General features: G+C 35.8%; 1 protein-coding gene across 18 annotated transcripts in view; it reads left to right on the top strand.

Annotated features, from left to right (window-relative positions):
* Positions 1-20,946, top strand: part of KHDRBS2 (KH RNA binding domain containing, signal transduction associated 2) — a 344,845-nt gene that overhangs the window by 307,303 nt on the left and 16,596 nt on the right. For 10 of the 18 annotated variants that reach the window (XR_007202174.1, XR_007202172.1, XR_007202173.1 and 7 more), the window contains 3 exons: positions 4,428-4,601; positions 6,546-6,597; positions 16,591-16,798. Coding sequence is in view for 1 of the 18 variants with exons in the window: in XM_048296678.1 (XP_048152635.1) it covers positions 4,428-4,525 (98 nt within the window). In the remaining 17 variants the exon portion in view is untranslated. Of the gene's footprint in view, positions 1-4,427; positions 5,514-5,849; positions 5,932-6,545; positions 6,598-7,517; positions 8,413-16,590; positions 16,799-18,343; positions 18,482-18,762; positions 18,823-19,773; positions 19,954-20,946 lie in introns of those variants that run through there. The other 8 variants (XR_007202166.1, XR_007202165.1, XR_007202168.1 and 5 more) reach the window with 8 other exon arrangements.

The raw sequence follows: 20,946 nt of genomic DNA, 5'->3' as shown, positions 1-20,946 counted from the left end.
GGAAGCCATACCACAAAATATTGAACAATTGTCCAAGGTCACTGAGCAAACAAGGAGTAGAGCTAGTAATCCCAATTCCTGTGCAGTGTGCTCTCTCCACATGTATGCAATAAAAGAGATTTTTTTTTCTCACAGGAAAGAAAACTATTGTATTCTGAATTAAAAACAACTTCTGTTTCTAAAACACCAAAAGGTAAATGAAAAATCAAATTGAACCATTACACTACTTGCTGTTATATACATCTTAACTATCTACTCAGAACAGCTTTCTAATCTTTTCCTGGCCGCCTGTCTGAAATAATTGACCAGAAGCTAATAAAATTGTGCCCAATAATTGTGGGCAGTATTCCGATGTTAAATAAGTTACTGGGAAGAAAAAGTGGTCAGGTCTTGATTAATACCAGAATTAAGCAATGACTATAAATAAAAAATAATTAGGAAATAATATACTCCTATGTAAATCACCGTTAAGATACATTTTTATTTTTAACTCATCCATGATTATGATCTGCCCTTTAGTTATTGCATTGTTTCCCTCTCTGTGTTTGTGAAAGAGTCTTATTCAGTACTGGAAAATTCCATTATGAGGTTGCAGAATGCTAAATGAAGAGTAAAAAAAAAGTGTCTGAATATGTGATTTTCTCAAATCTTTACTTGAAGACATTTAAGCATGTGATGATAGCCATATGGATAGACCACTGAATTTTTCTGTGCTTGCAATAATGCATAGGTAAAATAGTAAGACAGAAACAACTCCATATGTATCCCTCTCTGTGCTATAAATGTTTCCATTTTGATCCCATATTCAAAGAAATTTCTCAGGTTAAAAATTATATGACCTTTTTTTTATTCTGACTCTCTAATAAGAAAAAGAAAAACTAACTAAAATTCTGTATTTAAACAGATTAAAGCTATGGAGTCTCCTAGCAGTTGATAAAAAAATAATCTTCAAAGCCTCAAGTAAGGTATCAATAATGTCTGTAATAAATACTGAAATAAATGATTTCTGTAACTCAATGAACACAGTAAACAAGAGTCCATCTGAACCATAAGAAGCAGTGCAAAAACACTAATACGCAATTTCAGTCGGGCATAAGCCAAGGGTGCTGATTGCCTGTGATAATAAGAACAATTTTATATCCTAGAGGTGAGCTTCAAATGCCAATTCACAGGGAGCGTATAGCAGACTGAAGGACATATGCAGTGTAATCAAAAGGGCTGTGCCCATGTCTTCACACTTCTTACCAAAGTAGCTATAACACTTCATATCACACACAATCCTTTAGCCCAAGCACTCTCAGATTCCTCACCTATAAACTCTCTTAATTTTCCATCATGCTGCTATAACTTGCACTTTCAGTTTTTCTGAAAGTAAAACATACAGTATTTCTCCTTAAATTCCTGGAAAAACTGCCCTCAGTTATTTATCTGCCTGTGTGGATTTCCTTTTAACCATAGTCTTTGAAACCTGATACCACTGGAGACAGTCAGAAGTGAAAAGGACAGGAAATGAGTGTGGTCTGCTAGAGCAGAAAGACTGGATGGAAGTCTACATGTCACTGAGGGAAGGGGAAGTTCAGACTCCACAGGGTTTCTCTTCACAGGAATCAGAAAAAGGAAAAGAAATCAGCAGTAAAACACAACAACCACCCTGCACATTTCTTCAGCTCTTGGGCAATGTCTCACTTGTTCTCCCAATTACCTTTCTCTCTCCAAAGCTACACCTATTGCCCATTCTTCACCTGAAATCCCTGTCCATTTCATTAATATGTCACTTTATTATGATGAAATAATGTCCAGGTTCTCTTTCCTCCCCTTTTGGCACAGTGTTTCAGAGAAAGACCAGGCTCGCTCACTGTTCTCCTGTTCTCACAATGAAACTCAGTCTGGTAATCAAACTTTCAACCCTTCTACTACCCAACGAGCTGCCCAAATCTCTGTGTGACTGCTGAGGTAATCTATAGGACTCCAGCTTTTAAGACTGTTCCTGAAAATAGAGATTTCCATTCTCAGGAACTCCCTTTCTTCCCTTGGTGCTGAAAGAAAAAGGTTACCTTGGACTTCTGGAAGGGAGGCATGAAAGAGCAGCTTTCATGTCAAGGGACCTTTAATTACTAGCACGCAGGTTCATTGTTTATTAAAACCCCCCCTAGGAAAAAAACCACTAGCAATCTGATTTCTTTTTTGGTGTGGCTGCATCTTGTAGTATATTTACACGGTGTGGTTCAGAGACTCTTGATAGTGCTGCTCCCTATCATCTTGCTTTCTCCACAATAAATATATAATCCTTTACTGCTATATGAGTGGTAAACACCAGGGTTTTCTCAGTTGAAGGCTGTAGTCCCAAAACTTCAACATCTGCTTTGGCTATGGATTCACCTGTTAATACAGTAGGCTCTATCAACAGGAGCTGTTAGCTGTCAACTATCGCATCATATTTCAATTATGGTGTTAAAGTCTGAAATCAAGCAAATAGGTCCACCATATTACTGAAAGAAAGAACATAAGAGACTTGTACCACAAATTATGACTCAGTTTTTGTTCCGTATCAGGAGCTGGTACGGTCACAGGAGCAATTTGCTTTAAGAACAGTCAAGGAAAAACAGTTTCCTCCAGCTGGTAATATAGTCATTTTTTACTGCATGAGTACTGCCAAAAAGACTGTACATTTCACCTTTATATGAAGGTGCTTCAATCTGGACAACGCTGAGGGGACTAAAGAGAAACAAGAAATTGGCTTGTCTTTGTGTCGTGCATTTACTGGATATTTTTACTACTTCAGTCATTTTCATTTATTTAAATAAAGTTTCTCTTTTCCGTATAAATCTCTCTTGTCCCCAAGGCCTCTCTGCAAATGCAGTACCACTTCAGCAAAGGGTAATTGAAGCTGCAAAAAATTTACAGTAAAATGCCATTTTTAAAGGGTGTAATGAGACATACTGCAGAGACAGGATTTTTAAATCCACTATACAGAAACTTACTCCCTGTAGGAATGAGAGACCTGAGGATTTAGAACTATATCATATTGGCTGCCACTTCTTCAACCCTCTAGGCAGTAGCTTTCCACAGTAAACTTTGGTTTCATGTGACCATAAAACCCCTGATATTCAAAAAGAGAACATCCTGAAGAACTCAAAGAAAATAAATGGAGTGCACCAAAAAATCACAGCAGGAGTGTTTCTTGTTCCATAGCAAGATCAACTGCTGCCAAATCTTTTCCAGAGATGCCCACTCCATATATGCTAGCCTGAACTCACTTTAGCTCTACAGTTGCTATTGCCCTCATACCTCAAGGCAACTAGATAATGAAGTGGAGTTGCAGAGAAGACATCTTGCAGAGAAAAAATAGCTTTCAGAATTTTAACAGGCTTTTTATGTTTTATATTTTCATTTTTCATCGTCACATAGCATTATCTTTTTACAAAAGGAATCTTTGATACCTGATTTAACCATTTAGTATTTTTTGCCTAGTGACAGCTATTTATGTTCTCAGTGGCCACAGAAGTCAGCAGTCATTAGCAAAAACAAGATCCGGGCAATGTTGCGCTCTGGCGTGATATAAGATGATACACTGTGGTTTGTGCATTTCCATTTCAATCATTCTGAGTATGATCAGTTAAAGTCAGAGGAAGACAAAACCAGAAATCATTTGACAACCCACTGGCTCATTTAGCAGATAATTCAAGTTTTGGGTTCAACTGCTGGACCATCACTGTAGGGAGTTTCCTGATTGCACCTTTGGGAGGGTTAAATTCCAGAAATATCACACCAGAAAGGAAGAAGAAGATTTGTAGAAGCTTTGTAAAAACTGAACTAGACTTACAGTTTTTACCTTATGTGTCCTGAGCATAATTGATTCACCAAATTTGAAAAAGTGTTCTAAAGATACTGCAAAGTAAAATCTTTTGCCTAATGTAGTAACTTCACATTTTTCTTCCATTATTTTCTTTCTTTTGGTCTCAAATGGAAGTAAAAAATTAAACATATCTTTCTTATCTTTTCATGATTCAACTCCTCATTTTGTTACCATACCAGCAGCATTAAATGTTATTCAAATTCCTGCTTTAACTTAAATGCTAGAAACTCAAAACATCAAATAAATTCTGAACTGGCAGACTAACACAGTGATTTTTCCAGAGCTGACTGTACCACCAACACAGTAGTTATTCATTCTCTGCTGAAAGTGAAGGAGTAAGGCTTTTTTTTCTTCCTAAGATAGACAGGTTTCCTGTGTAGAGAAGTAGGTTAGTTTTCTGTAAGTTTTTTTGTGGGAGGATAAAGAAATGGATGATAACACCATCCTCATTTTGATTTTCTACAGCTTTCAGCCAGAACCCTCAAGAATTTTGACAGCCATTATCAGTGGCATCCCTTTGTTCTTTCAATTTTAGATATTTACAAAACTTGTTTTTCTCTTCTGTTTTTAGCACAAGAAGAATGGGCTACAACCCGTTCCAGCCTAAAGGCACCACCTCCAAGGTCAGCCAGAGGGGGTTACAGGGAACACCCCTATGGTAGATATTGAAGGTCCTCCTCATCTGTGACCTCATCTCAAAGACAATTAATAGCCTGTGGTCTCCACATAAACAGCAACAAGACAAGTAATAGTCCATTTCTTTTCTATCCTAGGGATTACTGCTCATTATTATCCTATGTACTACTTGTATTTCCTATAACATTTGCGTGACATTGGCATTAGTATTATTTTATAACACGGACTTAAAAAAACAGAAACAACAAAACCTTTGGCAAGCATTGTCTATAAACTATTCAAAGATGATGTTCTGTTGGTTGTATTCATTGCTGTGTGTAACTTAAAAAGCATGACACTGTTACAGATCTTGAGTCTCTCTACATACTAGCTAAGGCTAAGTTTCTGTTTAGGGTTGCTGAAAGACTGTAATATGATTTTTGATTTTTTTTTTTTGAGCCAGACAATAATCAAGCTGTAGATAAGATGTTTTAACCTGTCTTTTTTAATATATGTTAGTTTAGATTAAGATGTTCGATATTAAGTTTGTAAATTTAATTTTAAATGCTGTTTTAATGGGGTTGAAAACAAGCAGCTACTGTATGTATGTAGCTAACTGAAGTTGTTCAGTGTTTTAACCTGTATTTGTTAAAAAAAATCACTTAAAGTTCCATGTGTAAGCTTCTCTAAATAGGAAACCATAATTTTGTCAAATATGTTTGCCATAATTTGTCAATAAAGCTGAAACCTTTTGTAACAAACTAAATTTGGAATTACTTGTTTTCTAGCTTTAAATGCCTGCTTTATTTCTTTTTCAAGAGATGCCTAAAATGTTTTTTATATAAAAATTACAAAAATGAACCCAAGCCTGTTTTAAGATTTTTTGTGTAAGACTTTAAAAGTTGTATTAATAACTTCTTGTTGTTAAATAATATAAAAGTTAACAAACTAAACTGTTACATGAATCATGGTTAGTATCCACTAATGTATAACATGTTAATGGAAAAAAATGCTTTAGAACAATAAATGGATTTTAAACTATCCTTTAAGCTTGATCTTGCTAAACACAAACTCTGATTGACTTGTTTGTATTAGCATGTCTCTCGTGAGAATGTAATGGAGTTTAAAGAGGTAAGATTACCACTTACCACTGTTAGACTGTCTAAATGCTAGTTCTTCAACCTTTGAGTTTCCCCGCACATTAAATATCCCATTCAACATGTAAGCATTGCATAGATTCACCTATTTGTTTTCACTCAGAAGAGTGCGTTGACTGCATTTTTCGTAGTATATAACAATTTGTCTTGATAAACAAATCATCAGTGTCACTGCCCAGTTGTTGGTACTCAACTTCAAAAACTTTATTTGTAATTTTCAGTGCTAAATATCACCGCCCTTGAAGGCAGTTTAGAGGGCTGATATTTCTTTTGAGACTATCAGACTTGATGGCTGATGATTATTAAGGAAATATGTCGCAGGACTCAAAGGATGACTAAACGTTAAACAGGTAACACTAATAGTAACTCTGTAATTTTGAGTATGCAACAGTAATGTAAAATATTCTCAGTTATTAAGTTACTGATAGTTAAAAAAGTAAACCTACCAAAAGATAACAAATAGGTATATAGGCTATTAAAACAACTAATTAACATTAACTAGTGACAACAAAATTATTCTACAATATATAACCCTCAAAGTAATAAACAGAACTAAAATTAACAATAATAGTAATGCAACTCTTGCTAACAACAAATATATAACCTAAATTTTGATGAAGAAAAGAAAAAAAGAACAGAAGACTTGATGGTAGGGATGCCAAAACTGTTAATCCTTTCAATACAGTCTTTTTGTTTACAGTGGCTTTTTGTCAATGTGATTGGTTTACTTTTTTGATGCGACTGAAGTACAGGCCGATTGCTGTTCAGTTTGTGAACAAAATCTCTTGCAGCTGGAGTTGCATGCTAGCTCTTTTTGAATAGTTTATGATGAGTATGTTTTGTCCTTTGAAGTGTTAAAGTGAATTTAGTAGGCTACATGATGGTTACATTGAGTTTATTCTGTCTCACTATTTCAGGGACTCACAGGCATTGGACAGCTAAGCAGCAGATCTGCTGGGAAGTGGTCAGGTAAGCTCCACTGCATCTCAGGGGTTTTTCCTATTTGCTGTTTGATCTGTGCATTTGTTTTTATTAATGCACGAGAACGTATTCAGCTACCATTTTAAAATCTATGTCTTTCCAGCAACGTTTCTCTGCGTATCATCATAGTGATTATGGTATAATGGCAATCAAAACATTTGCATATATGTTATGCTACTCTTCATTTAAATTAAAGAAGTCTTGTCATCTATCCTTTAAATGGTAAATATTAAGATGGTGTACTTTACAACTGCTCTTGCCAAAAACATGAGCTTCTTTTTATTAAGAACATGCCTACATTTTGGCTAGTCACATAGCAAAGAAAAATACAATACTAGCTTGTCTTTGCTTCTGAAAATATTTAACATTTCTTCCTATGAAAAAATCTATCTGTATAGAGACAGGAAGTTTGTTGTTTATTCTTATGCTTGGTAGGTTTTTCTTTTATATGCTTCAGAATGATAGGGACACTGAGGTATCACTATGCAATGGCATGGATTGAGCCATTACTTATATTTCTCTGTTAAACACATTTAAACCTGAAAGTTTATCTTGAATGACCTCCTTAAATAGACTTCAGGTTCTATATGAGATTTTTGACTGAAGACAAATGTCATTGCTGGAAACAAACAAAAAAAATTCAGCTAAGTTAAAACTTAGTCCATGGACTCAGAAGTGTGAACCTAATCACAATACAAAAAGTACAAATTCTTGTCATCATTGTTAAACTAGATAAGATATACACAAATACACAGTCCTAGACACATTTATTACTCTGGCATCTTTTCCCATTACTGTGGTCTGGATGATGTAACATTTTCCAGGTATGGTGATATTCAACAGTTACTTAGAAACCACAAGTTGTGTTGTATAACAAGATATAAAGGGTTTAATTTTCCTCTCCTAAGAGTTGCCTCAAGATCTTTATAAATTGGTTTTATTGATGTGCTACAACCACCCTACAGACCAAAGAGATGTAACATGGCATTAAGGTTTGTCTGCATATTACAGTCACATCAGTGTGAGTGTAGCACTGCACATAGTTACACAAATTTGCTTCAGTCAGTATGTATCTCTACAGAAAAGAAAAACACTTTCCATTGCTATAAATAGTTTCCTACTGGTATAACCATGATTTTAGATTATTATGTATTATAGATTTTACTATATAAGGAAATACTCATATGCCTTACTGAAATGATTAATAACACAAAGCTGTGAGCAGGTCATACCTGATGTAAGTGAGATCCAGAGCAAAGTAGATAAAATTAATTTCTCACTTGTGCATCACGTTTTTATGTGAGGGTAACTACTGTGAACTCCTTGAGGATGGACTTCAATAAATACAGCTTTATAGCAGAGCAGCATCCTCTAATATTCCTGTCTCCAAGTCCACTTTACAGCCATTACTTGTGTATATTAAAAAAAATGGCAGAAAGTGTCGGTAAAATGATGCATTGTGAAATATTCTTACATAAGGATTATTTAGAAAAAGTAGGTTAAATCAGTGCAAGCAAGCAAATGTTCATCCAAACATTTTTTCTATTGATTTTCAGGAAAACAGTATGAAAAATTACCAATGACAGCATGTGCTGTTCAGTGCTAACTAAAAGTATATTTCACTACTGTTTCTGAAGAAGCCTTGCAGTTAATCAGCTGTGTCTTGGGAAAAACATAATCCACTTTATTAATTTTTGAGAGAGTAACAAGAGAGTCTGGTTGTTGTAATTAACAGCTGTCTTCAGGTCTTCCATGGAAAGCTGTGACATATTCCACACATCCACCAGTCAGGCCAGCCATAATTCTGAGTACTTATATGTATATATATAATATATACATATAACTTATATATATATACATAATTCTGAAAACTTATATGCACCACCAGAAAACCTGTAGCTCCACTCATGCTACAGATCACTCCAAGACACTTGTCACCAACCAAATTGGCTTAATTCACATACCAATTAGTTTTGTTTGTAATAGGAAGAAAAATCGATATAAAATATCAGAAGAAATAAATGAAAACATTAGGAAAGACAAGTTAAAAATGCAAAATTTCTGTTCAAATATTTCTAAGATTTTTTTTTTTTGTTATCCAGGTTGACCTCATATATAGAACAGTTTGATCTTCAGAAGAAAATAGTGCAATATAGGTTTTAGTACTTTTTTAGTAGTTAAATCAGCAAATTATGTTTTGTTTAGCAGACTTCTTGTACGTATTCAAGAGCCATTCTAACTGAAAAAATCAGGTGTTTCTAGAGCAGCAACTTTTATTAGAAAATGAAGTAGCACCATGTAACTCTTTCTTTCCTATTCAGCTTATCTTACAGTGTTTAAACAAAGATCTTTAATCTTCCGATGAATAAATGAAGAAACTCAGGAAATACAGTATATCAGTATATCTGACCTCACCTCAGAGGATATTGGCAATGTTTTTGTAGCTCAGTGAGGTCCTCAACCTCCATTCAGAGTGACGGAGCTACAGCCATAAAGCCAAGAGATCTCTATCCCCTTGCTCCACACCCCTTCCACAGCCCAGCATAATTACTCCATTTTATTTAGACATGTGATGACTTCCAAACTGCATAGCACTGGTGTTAGTGATGGTGAGTGAGGGCATCAGAAACATCAGTGTGTCTGTGGTAGGGCTGAGGAAATAAATGTGCAGATCTTGTGATTGAGCACAGCAGGATGGAATAGCCTGTGTCTCTTTGTTGCCAGGGAGCTGCCAAACCACAGCCACGACTGAGGTACTGAGCTACATATCAGGAATTTAGTAAAGCAACCAAGTTGCCATTAGAATCAGGATGATTAACATGTATGAGTGCATTGGTTGAAAGGCTTATAATTTTATTGTGAGAATATGGATTTATGGTAGTCTTCATGAAATATCATCCAGGATTATTATCTGAAGGTTGAAATCAAGAACAAGTAACCAATGTATTGTGTTCAAATAGAAACCAATTTTGTCTACATTAGTGGTGTATTTCCTTCATGTTTGACAGCAGGAGTGTTGTTTTGTGAACTTTCTAAGTCCAAAGTTTTGCGAGAGTCAAATACTGCAGCTACAGAATTATAAATAGAGGTAAAGGAGAATCATCAAATAAGCTGAACATTGGAGAGAAAGTCTTTGATAATGGGTGAAAGAAGCCTGTGATCTATTAAGGAAAGGAAGTCCTAGAGTATTTTTCATATTGTATTGCATTATCATGCAGAAACACGTTAATTCAAGACTATATAAAGGGTAAGTAGGGACAGCACTGGTATCGGTCTTTGTGCAACCTTCTTAGGGATACCTCATACTCTGTAAAGTTTACTGGTACACTTCCTTTCTTTTATGGAAAAATACTGTGTAAAATGAAAAGACAACTGAGAAACTCTACCTGAGTTTCTTAAACAACTACATATTTTGACAGAAAATTGTTCTCCTGTTGTCTTCTGTAATTTCTTTTGTGAAAGCAATACCAGATCTAAACAAGGTTATAATCTTACACAATCTGTTTGCTAACTTCTTAGCAAAGATGTTAAAGCAAATAGTTTTGGTTTTTTAATAAGTATTACCCCAATTCTTTTATAATATTGTAGAACTTCAATAAATGGCTCAAGATTGCAAGAAGATAAAGTAGTTTGGGGAAAAATATTAATACAGTCAGAATCATAGAATAGGTTAGAAATGAATCCTTTGTGACAAAGAACCAATTTATCCCTATATCAGAAACCATGGATTTTTTAGGGGTCAGGAGGACAGAGTTCATTTGTAGATGCATTTTTTTTCAAGGTAGGATTAAAATAAAACTTTAATTTCACTAAGAGGTTACAAAGTTTTCACACAAAAAGAAAGGCTATAGTTGGAAGGGTTGACTGTAGTTAATGTCCAAAGAATAAAGAACACATTTTTTATTATTTCATGTCATCCTCTGTTGTCAACAGATTCATCAAAGTACAAAAAGAACACTAATTAACAAGTAAAATCAGCAGAAAAACTGAAAAATATTTGAATGCTGAACAGAAAAATAATCCTAATGTCTTCTCAAGTTTTTTGTCCTCCATTAAAAACTTAGATGCACTCCGTGACCTCCGTCAGTTATTAAAACCCAAGAGTTACCAGAAAAAGTGTCACATGTTATCAGTTTTACTGTACTGGTCTGCTGGGACAGAACAGGCACACAGGTAACTTTCTCAGGGCATTATGGTTTCAAAGATGATCACCATCATCACTCTGTTTTTAGCTAATTAAATTTTTCTAGTCATTACTGTTTACCATTGAGACTCGACAGAAAGCTTTGAAATCATCAAACCTTTCATTTTTCTTCCACTGGTTTTGTTTCTGGTGCTGTAGGTCAGGACCAGAAGTTTCAAATTCATTTGTAGGCATCAGGAAAATGATTCCTACTGAAAGATTTGCTGATCTACATAGCTATTGGACAATTTATGAGCTTTGCTCATGAGTATGCCAGTATCTTTTAGTGGAGACATACTGTATACAGTATTTATGTTCTGAAACCATGGAATCTAAACTGTGCCTGCCAGTATGAGTACAGGAAAGATTTTCTGTCCTTTCACAATCTCTGGTTGACTTAGTAATTTGTATTACATCTTGGCGGAACATGTTGAAATATATCTCTAAATCATGCATATCTGGAACAAAGTTTTCATTCTCAAAGAGAAGCAATTTTTGTCAACTTAAGCACAAGAAATTCAGGTTTCTAAACTTCTACTGAAAACATGTCACGGTTTAAAGGCTTGTTTTTCTTACGTAAATCCTATTAAAAGGCTGTGTTGGGTAGTTATTGAAAGACATAAATGCCTCCTTTCCTAAAATAATTGAATTAATTTTGAAACCTAGTATGCTTTACTGGAGAATAGGAAGACTTGTTGAGAATGCAATTGCAGACATATATCAAATATGTAAATCAGAAGGAAGGTTTATTGGAGGAAGATCACACCCGTGCTGTAATGGTCATTATTCACATATTAAAAAGAAAAACATGAAAGAAAAAGACGTGCAGTTGATCATCTATATCCTGCATGTGCCCTAAGAATTTTTCAATATGCTATATGGAAACAATCAGAACTTCCTAATATCAATTCACAGCATTTGGGTGTATGAGGTGGAAAATAGAAATGCTTCGTGTCCTGATAAGAGTAGAATTAATTATGAAAACAATGTTTCTTGTTTATTTCTGTTGCTGCTGTACCTTATTTGTTTAATGGAGGTATAGTTTCTTGTTATACAGTGTGAGAATAGCTGCTTATATCTTGTTTGGCACTGCTGGATGCATTAGCTCATGATGGATGGCTTACTCACAGGAAAGCAGTGAATACCTTTGTTACGTGCCCTTGCGTTACAAGACCTTCACGCTGTGTTACCACCACCAAGTCAGAGGTACAAACTGCTGAGCTGCTCATCTGTGACTCAGCATTCTGGGTGGGCATGCTTTCTTTACTTCTGCACAGTAAACAGAACAAAATGTGCAGATATTTTGCATCATTATTTACTATATTCACTTCAAATTCCATATTCATTGCTCAGCTAATAATTCATTATATTTCTTCCTGAACTTTATAACAATCCTGCACAACCAGTGGCAAAAATCAGTGAAAAGGTCTTGCCAATGCAGCTACTTTCTTTTTCTTTTCTTTTTTCCCCTTTTTTTCTCTTCTTCACAGAATAACATAATGTTTCGTATACCTACTGTAGCTGAAAAGATAATCAAGGACACTGTCATACAAATGAAATGTTGCTATTCGCTAATAATATAGGAATTCAGTGTGGTATTCTCTGAGTATTTAAAACTAATAGGGTTCTTTTTATTATTCTCTATGATATTTTTTTTGAGTATTTAATACCTTTTTAATATCTGTTTCAGAATTCATGATGTAAAGATACAAACAACTGACAGGAATGTTGTATTACATTGAATTCTTGTTAAGCAAAGTAGCTTTCTGATGGAGAATTTAATCCTGAAGATCTTACCCAGGTTTCATATACTAAAAATCCATGCTGACATCAAGGACTGAAAAGGGAATATGAAATTCAGAATGTGATCTGTAGTCAGTTTTATAATTTAATTAAATTCAAACAGAACACTTACCTGTTAAGGACTGGATTGCTTCATTCCAGCCCATGTCCTGCTTAGCAGCAGTGTGAAATAACTTTGATCCAGAAAGAATACTTCAGATACAGTACCACATCAAGATTTTACTTTTTATGTTATCATAACCAATTTTCCCACATGCAAGAAAAATATTTAGTTGAAGGTACTTGCTTGGGACTGTTGCTCGCTCAAATCTCAACTTGGTGATCAAGTTCATCCATTCACTTTATTTTCATGAGAACTATCAAATTTCTGAAGGAGGCACAATACTTTTTGTATCACTGAACTTGTTTGCAGATCTAAGGCAAAAATGGGTTGCCCATTAGACTGTGAAGGCCTGTGGGATACGTGCTTCAGGGAATCTAGTGCTCATTTGAAAGAGTAACTGGAACCCCAGTAGTGCTGCGTAGTCCTTACAAAGCTGAAATAACACCTACAGTGCTCAAAAGAAAATTGCTGCATAGAACTCAAAATGCTTACTAAAGGCAGCAGGTATTTTAATCTCTGCCTTGTAATGGAGTGTTAGACAAACGGTGAAGCTGCATGATCTGGCTAAGGTCACTCAGCAGGTCACAGTGATGTAATAAAGGGCAATTAGCAAAGCAGCAGGTGAGGGTAAGAAGCTGCATCAGGAAATGAAACACAGGATGTATTCTGAGCTGGGATTTGTTTAGAGAACTGAACTCCCTTGTCCACAGTGCAGTTGCACTGTCATCATTTGGTGCCTGCTGGACTTTACCAGGCAACTGGATGAAGCCACAGCAGAATGTGTGTGTATGGGGACCATACCTACATATGCCAGATTTACAGTGAAGAAGCCTGTTATTATTATCTTCATACATTTCCTTTATAACCCTGTTTTTCTATAGCTGCATCACCTGTTGCCATGGTAAGTTTCTCATGCTGTATGTCTTTGATGAGCAAGAAAGACATCTTGAAACACTGGTAAGGGCTTGAGACTCCTGGTAATACCCAATGTCCATCCCACAGCACTGAGCACAGTGGGATCGGACCCTAAAAACCTACATATTCTTAAACTTTGTAGTGCTGACAGTTTTAGAAATAATGGAAGTTCTATTTTAGACCATTTTAGGGATAATTTTAGATTCAGTCATTTGTTTGGGTTTTTCTACTTTGGAGTCTGCTTAGCTAAATTAATGGAAATAAGGCACCTGATTTTGTAATACATAGTCAACCAAAAATAAGCCTAAGAATATGTTGAGGATCTAGAGAGCTGTTAGCTTTTTAGTATAAAAACATTTTATACCAGGTTCCTCATCTGAACTTACTTCAATGAGTCATTCTCATCCATAGCTCTCATAGATGCCTCCATTTCTCTCATTTTTCTTGTAAGTATACTTTTTGCAGGGCTGGCCATATTATCTACCATTAAGATGTTCTATAAATGGAACTGTGTCCACTTCAAATTAAATTTTCCAAGATAGGTATCTGCTCAAACCAAGGATTTTTGTCAAAATGCTAAACATTTCAGAAAAATAAAAAATCTTTTTTCTGTCAGATCCAGAAAAAGATGTTTGGGGTGCATGGCAGAGGGGTCAGGAGAAATATGTAGAACGAGCAAAAGCTCTGTCTGTATTAGCAAATTAGACAACACCAGAATGATCCTATCTCAGACTTATTTTCTCAATGCTCGTATTTTTAATTGCACTGTCTTGCCTAATGTACAAGTTGATATCTGTGGTAATGTAAAAGCATTGTGTGCCCAAATAGGCTCTTAGCCACAGAACCACTGGCTGGCATTCCCAGTGATTTGGGGTACAAGTGGAGGGTGTTTAATGACCAACAGCTCAGTTTGACTAAAACAGAGGAGTGGATTATATGATCCTTCAGCACCTCTATCAGCAGACTTTTGTGTGAGGGTAGGCAAGTTGCTCAAAGTTGCTCAAACATTGCCTGCTAATGTTGTGTTTCTTGTTGTCTTGAGATCTTACAAAGACTCTTTGGATCTGATTTTCATCAGTTACAAGTGTCATCATCAGCTGTGCCTATGTAAAGTGCTGTTTAAGGTTAGATGCAAGCCTTGGCTTTCCCAGGGAATGTAACAGTGTTGCATGTTTTATTTTAACTCAGGAATACAATAAACAATTAGTTGCACTAATGAGGTATTCACATAGTATAGCCAAAAATGATGCAGAAAGCCAACTGCAAAATTCATAATTTTGTCAAGAAAAATTAAGGTTTTGAATAGAGTTCAGTAAATTAATAAAGGAAAAACACATTGAATAATGAGGATAAAAGAAATATCAAATAGCTGTTCTTTCAGTGCCCTTTCTTGTGCATGAAATCAAGCAGAAAAAAAAAATTAAATCAACCATTTTAAACCCAATGATTTAAAAAAAAAAGAAAAAAGAAAACGTAACAAAATTTAACTCAGACACTGGCTACATCAAATGTATACATGACAAGACCTGAATTTGGGTTTCACAGACCTGTAACTGATATTTAACTAACTTCAGAGTGCTTGGCTTACTTTAACCATTTATTTTGCAAGCCTGATGTTTATACCTACCTGATCAAAGAAAAATGTCTCCCAAGTTTATGGAAAGGTTTACACAATTTGCAAATTGAGGTTTCCTGTATCATAAACTTGCTTAGGATATAAGGAACTCCCCTGAGTGACCCAAAAATTGTTTTCTGACTCTTCCATGAAAATCTATTTGTTTTGGAGAATATCATGAGATGTCTACAAGGTTGTTGTTTGCCAACTCAGTTAACTTGCTAGAAGCTATAAAAAGATGCCTATATTCCCCTACTCCACTGATCAGGATTTTTTCCTTCTATGTGACATTACCTTGGTGCAACACTTGGGGAAATACTGAGCACATTCACCACCAAGCCTCAAATAGCTACTTTTGCTGCTGCAGATAGCCAGGGTATCTATACATTCAGTGGAGTGATCTTTGCTTACAGAAAATAATTCAGAATACCTACACCAGATGCTCTAAAACACTCTCTGGATGTACCTTGTCTCCATTGGCTGACTGAAGAGACTAACTAATGTGCTTAAAAAATGCCTCCCTCTCCAGCCTAAATCTTTAAATTCTCTAGCAATTCATTGATTTTAATAAGAACTTATTTTAATTGGTCTCTCATGGGACTGATTCTGTTAATATTATCAAGAAAAGGAACACAACTCCAACCCAACTTGTTCTTACGAGTTCCCATTCTCATCCATACCAGCACTCAGAATTAATTTACTCTGGAAGAATATAATTATTCTTCTGTAATACCTGCATAAAGAGTGTTGGTGTTCATAAAACTCACCCCCACTATGTTTTTATTACTTTGCCAAAAGCATACTCATACTACTGTGCTTGGACAATGAGCCTTCATCTCAAGTAGATGCTTGCAGGTACAGAAAAGGTATGGAGGCAGCACATGATAAATTTGTAGCAGTATAAAAATTAAGAATTTAGGTGAGAAATCTAGGCTAAAATGATAGCTAAAGTTTTATATAGTAACTCTACTAAAAGTTTCAAAAAGTAAAGAAAAATAAACCAAAATCTAGAGATACCAGTGTTTCGTTTGTTCCTTTCCCTCTTTTTTGCTCTGTTGTTCACAGTCATCATTTTAGAGACCCTAAGCATGTGATCATATGTTTTCCCATTCTACTTGTGCTTTGCACGGAACAGGAATGTGTAGCAAATTCTGTTGTTATTTTTTGTAACTGCTTTATCTCATAGCATGCAGAATTTGGAAGGTAATGTCTTCCAAGACTTTTCTGTCATCCAAACTATAACCCTGTGTCACAGAGATGGTATGTGAAGCTACATAGGTCATTTAAGCTAAAATATTAATGTGACAACTAATTTTATGTTCTTCATTGAATATGTCTGCCCAACTTTATCTTGATTTTCAGATTTTTGGAGCCTTAGGGAAGTACTGTACCTTTTGAATGGTATTCAGGGAATTGAGAGTGCTCAACATCATTTGCAATAAATCACTGGCTTCTGAAGGACTGAACCTCAGGTTAGGACTCTCCACAGCCCTGAGTTCTGGACCTACCATTACCACCCTCTCTAGGATATGCCACCACTCAGACTTACAGTGATCTTCCAGTCTATCAGGTGAGCTGTAGTATTTTTCTATATGGTTTTAGTTTATGTCAAATGTCAGATAATTAGGTCACCTCAGTCTGCAAAAAATAGGATTATTTTAAACTAGTTCATATTTTGTTTGCCATTGGAAAGGAACTTATACAGAGACACTTGGGGTGCTTCTTACTTTGAAACAGGACAGTTTGATGATGTATCTAAATTCTTACACTTTTTCTGTCATAAAGAAATATAATAGTTAATAATCTTCCTCACAGAACTAACATAATAATAAATAAGCTATATTTGTGCAGTGTGTTGAACATAGAAATAGTTTTTAAAAATGCCAAATATTTGAAGAAATCATTTCCCCTTGGGATAAGCGAATTCATTGAGACAGTCATGTGAAAACCAAATTTTGCAGATCCTGGGGTTTTTTGCTCTGTTCTCCACTTGTTAATCTCTGAAGATATTGGTATCTTTATTAAGCTGCTGTGAACGTCCACTTATTAAGGTTTGTATGGTTCAGTTACTGTAGCACTGTTGCTACAAATTATGCACAATGAAAATCTGTTAGAAAGTAAATACAGCAGCAACCATTTGGATGAAAAAGAGAAAACAAACAAGGGTCATACCATTAGAGTTTAAGACAGAAACAAATATTTAATTCAATCCTATATCCAGAATGAGTTAGGTCTTTTGGAGAAAAGGGTAGTAAGGGGTCCTGCAGTTAAAGGCTGTGTCCTCTTGTATATACTAAAGGACATTATGTAATTATATTGGAAATTATAAATCTAACATTTCCTAAATCCTTCAAGCTAACTACTGAGTTGTATTTTTCTGTAATAAACTTGTATACATCCATATGTCATAGAAAAATGCAATTATTGCATTTAGTTATTAGAAATGAGAATGTGAAACAAAAGACTACTGTCAGCCTTTGCTGTTGGTAGCTAGTGCATCCAGAAGGTTTCAGCTCACAAAATTAATATCAAAAACTAATGTGGAGTCCCTCTGTAGCTGGACACACCTTCATTTCCTACACCCTGGTGCAACCACAGTCCTTCCCTTGCGTCTTCTGACTGCACACCAGAAAACAGACCTGAAGTCTGCCCTGAAGAACTGCATGAAGCCCTCATATGGGATCCCCATTCCCTGTCACCGTGTGTTCTAAAAGAGGTGACGCTTTTCTGCCCACATTACTTTTGGATCTGCTCTTGCAAATGGTGATAAAAATTTAAACTATGCCCTGCTTTAGATGCAGATTTTTCTCTACAGAGAAAGAGCTAAAAGAATGCGGCCAGAAGCTATTCAAGCCTAACACAACTCTAGACTTGAGAAAAAACTCAGTGGATTTTTCAAGATTCTTTTTCCTAGATAGAGCTGGAAATAAACCCTAGGTGACAGTATTCACACTCCAGTTTTATGTAGGCTGTGAGTGAGATCAAAAAATGGGTGAAAATATGCAGCTTTCTTAAGGGTTTACTTAGATTATTTTTAAATGTGTTAACTCTGTAAATAGTATTCTAGGGCTCTTAGAAGTGTTTTTATTTGTTATTATTTTTGCTTTGCATATAGCAAATGGAAGAAGAAGGGGGAAACTGTGCTGCATCACACAGAATGCTTTTCATCAGAACTAAAATACCTTCACTTAGAGCCCAAGCTGCTAACCATTATACCATATTTCCTAAAATGGCTTACAAGGAGGACTTGGAAGTAGGTTGTTTTCACTCTTTGCCTAAAGAAAATGACCTAGTGTTCTTGGAAATTTGAGAGTAGTAATTCCTTTTCACTTGGTAACAGCAGATTTTAATAAGTGATAAAATATTTCAGAAGGTTGGAAGACTCATATTTCTAGAAGACAAACAAAAGTCTATAGAGGAAGAAAGGGAAGTCTGATTCTTCCCCATCCTGGGCAAGCCAGAACTTCGTAGCAAAATACCAAAGTTCATCTGATTCCATTACTTCCTTGCATGTTCTGGTTTTTTGTTTTCCAGCTGCATATATATGTGTATATACTCAGTTCAGGTTCAAAGGACTATTTAACCCATTTTCAGGTATGTGTCAAAAAAACCCAAATGGAATGAAATGCCCTGTACTGTTTAGAAAATATGCCTAAATGCCTAGTGTAGACTATGTAGCTGTCTTTTAGGTAACTGAGATTGGGCGAAATTTATCTCAACCTTAATAATTAAACTTTTAAGGAACAAAGTTTTAAATTTCAGTTGTGGGAGTTGCTTTCATTAAAAGCTACAGATTGTTTATATTGTGTCATATCATTAATTAAATTGTATAGAGCTGAGAAGAACAAGGCTTGAGGCATATGCTAGTCCTTGGAGTTTGAGGTAAGCCTGTTCTGTGCCCAATGCTCCGTTGTCGAGCAAGAAGTTGAAAAGTGGGATTAGAGAAGCACAGGCCAATGCACAAGAGCTTTGTTGTGAACAGACCATTCAAGGCTTCACTTGGACCTTCTTGTGCTACTCATTCACCTTGTAGAAAGTAGCCTATGGAATTTCCCAGAAGTTAATTTTCTGTACTTCTGTAATTTTTGCTAATTCTTTTTTCTCATGGCTTTGTTCTCAAATGGCTTGTTTAGTAAAGAAGTAGGATTTGTTTAGGAGAAGGCACTTCTGTTAATAATTCTCAACATTTTCAAAAGATGGATTAGATACTTCTCTCTGTATTTGAGCACTGAAGACATACCTTCATTTCAGAAGCTTGTTTAGTAAAGAAGTAGGATTTGTTTAGGAGAAGGCACTTCTGTTAATAATTCTCAACATTTTCAAAAGATGGATTAGATACTTCTCTCTGTATTTGAGCACTGAAGACATACCTTCATTTTCAGAAGTACTGACAGCCTGCAGCTTCCACTAGTCTCAGCTTCGGATTCTCAAAAACCAGGCGTCATCACTGGCAGAAAAGACCTAAATATCCTGACCCAAACCAGCTTTTTCGTACTTCTTGTCTTGCATCTTTATACAGATACTGTTGAAATTAATATGTTACAGATTTTTGAGACAGCCAGCTGGTACTAGTGAAAGCTGAAGTACTGAAAATACACGTATCACAGAAATGTTTCACTATTAGCTGGAATTGCTGCTGAAGTGAGCCTCCTTTATTTTTGTAAAAGCATCCCTAATGACTGATGTTGCTGTAGTTACGCACTATAATGATGGTGTACAGAACAGGTAAGTAAATGAGGAGGTAAATTGTGTAAGTATATGCATTTGTCTCAAGATAGGTAGAAGTAACTGTTGGTGAATACTCAGCCTTGAAGCTAATAGACATAAGACACTATGGACCATATTAGTAATAATGACATTAAGCTCTCAGTTACTCCCAGACCTTACTGGTGAGTTCTGTAGATATATCTAACCCCTCTGCAGCGTGTAAGTTTGGGTGACTGATCTCTCCTTGTAACACTGATGCAGAGATAAATGTTTAGCCAGGGCTGAATCTAGCCTCTAGGCTGTGTCCTGAGTTCTCTTTTTCTCTCAGACTCAAATACTATTTTTAGCTTTTATTGACCTGACCAGCTGACTCCACTCAGCATTTGTTTCTGGTCAAATGCACTGCTCCTCGTCTAGGTCTAAACTGACTTACCAAAGAAGTTGTGTTCTTCAGGCATGAAATGGATTTTTATTACTGAGGTCCACAGTGCAGATCATTGGAAGTTATGTAATGATATGAAAGGACATATAATTGAAAGGCTCTCAGAAGATAAAAGTGTATCAAGCTTCCCAGAGCATTCACATTGCAACTCCTGAAGCTGGCTGACATTGAAAGAGCAATTCAGTGTTCAGTGCTGGCCCCTCTGGTAGCAGCGCTGCTCCTGCTCAGTGCTGCCTGTTGAAATACCACAGAGTCTGCAGCACAGAGTCTAGTACAGGAGTTTTCCATTAAAGACATTAGCTGCTGCAGTTCACAGTAACTTCTAGCTGGGAACACAGTACTTTGTCCTTGAGTAGGCAGGATTGCCTTCATCCTATTCTTCCCTCTGGAGCAGAGAGGAAGTAGAGTGTGAGTACGTATGGAGCAATGCACACAACAAGTGAGTAACTGCAGTACAGGCATATATTATTCTTGGATGTTTTAAATGTCAAGCAATAACACATGAGAAGTAAAAGTAAGTCTTTAACTATCCTGACATTCTCCTAAATGTGCAGTAAAACCATAAGAGA

Source organism: Corvus hawaiiensis, chromosome 3, assembly GCF_020740725.1.
Source record: "Corvus hawaiiensis isolate bCorHaw1 chromosome 3, bCorHaw1.pri.cur, whole genome shotgun sequence".
NCBI classification, from domain to species: domain Eukaryota; kingdom Metazoa; phylum Chordata; class Aves; order Passeriformes; family Corvidae; genus Corvus; species Corvus hawaiiensis.
Note: the sequence above shows the minus strand (reverse complement) of the source record. Positions and strands in the feature narration are given on the sequence as shown.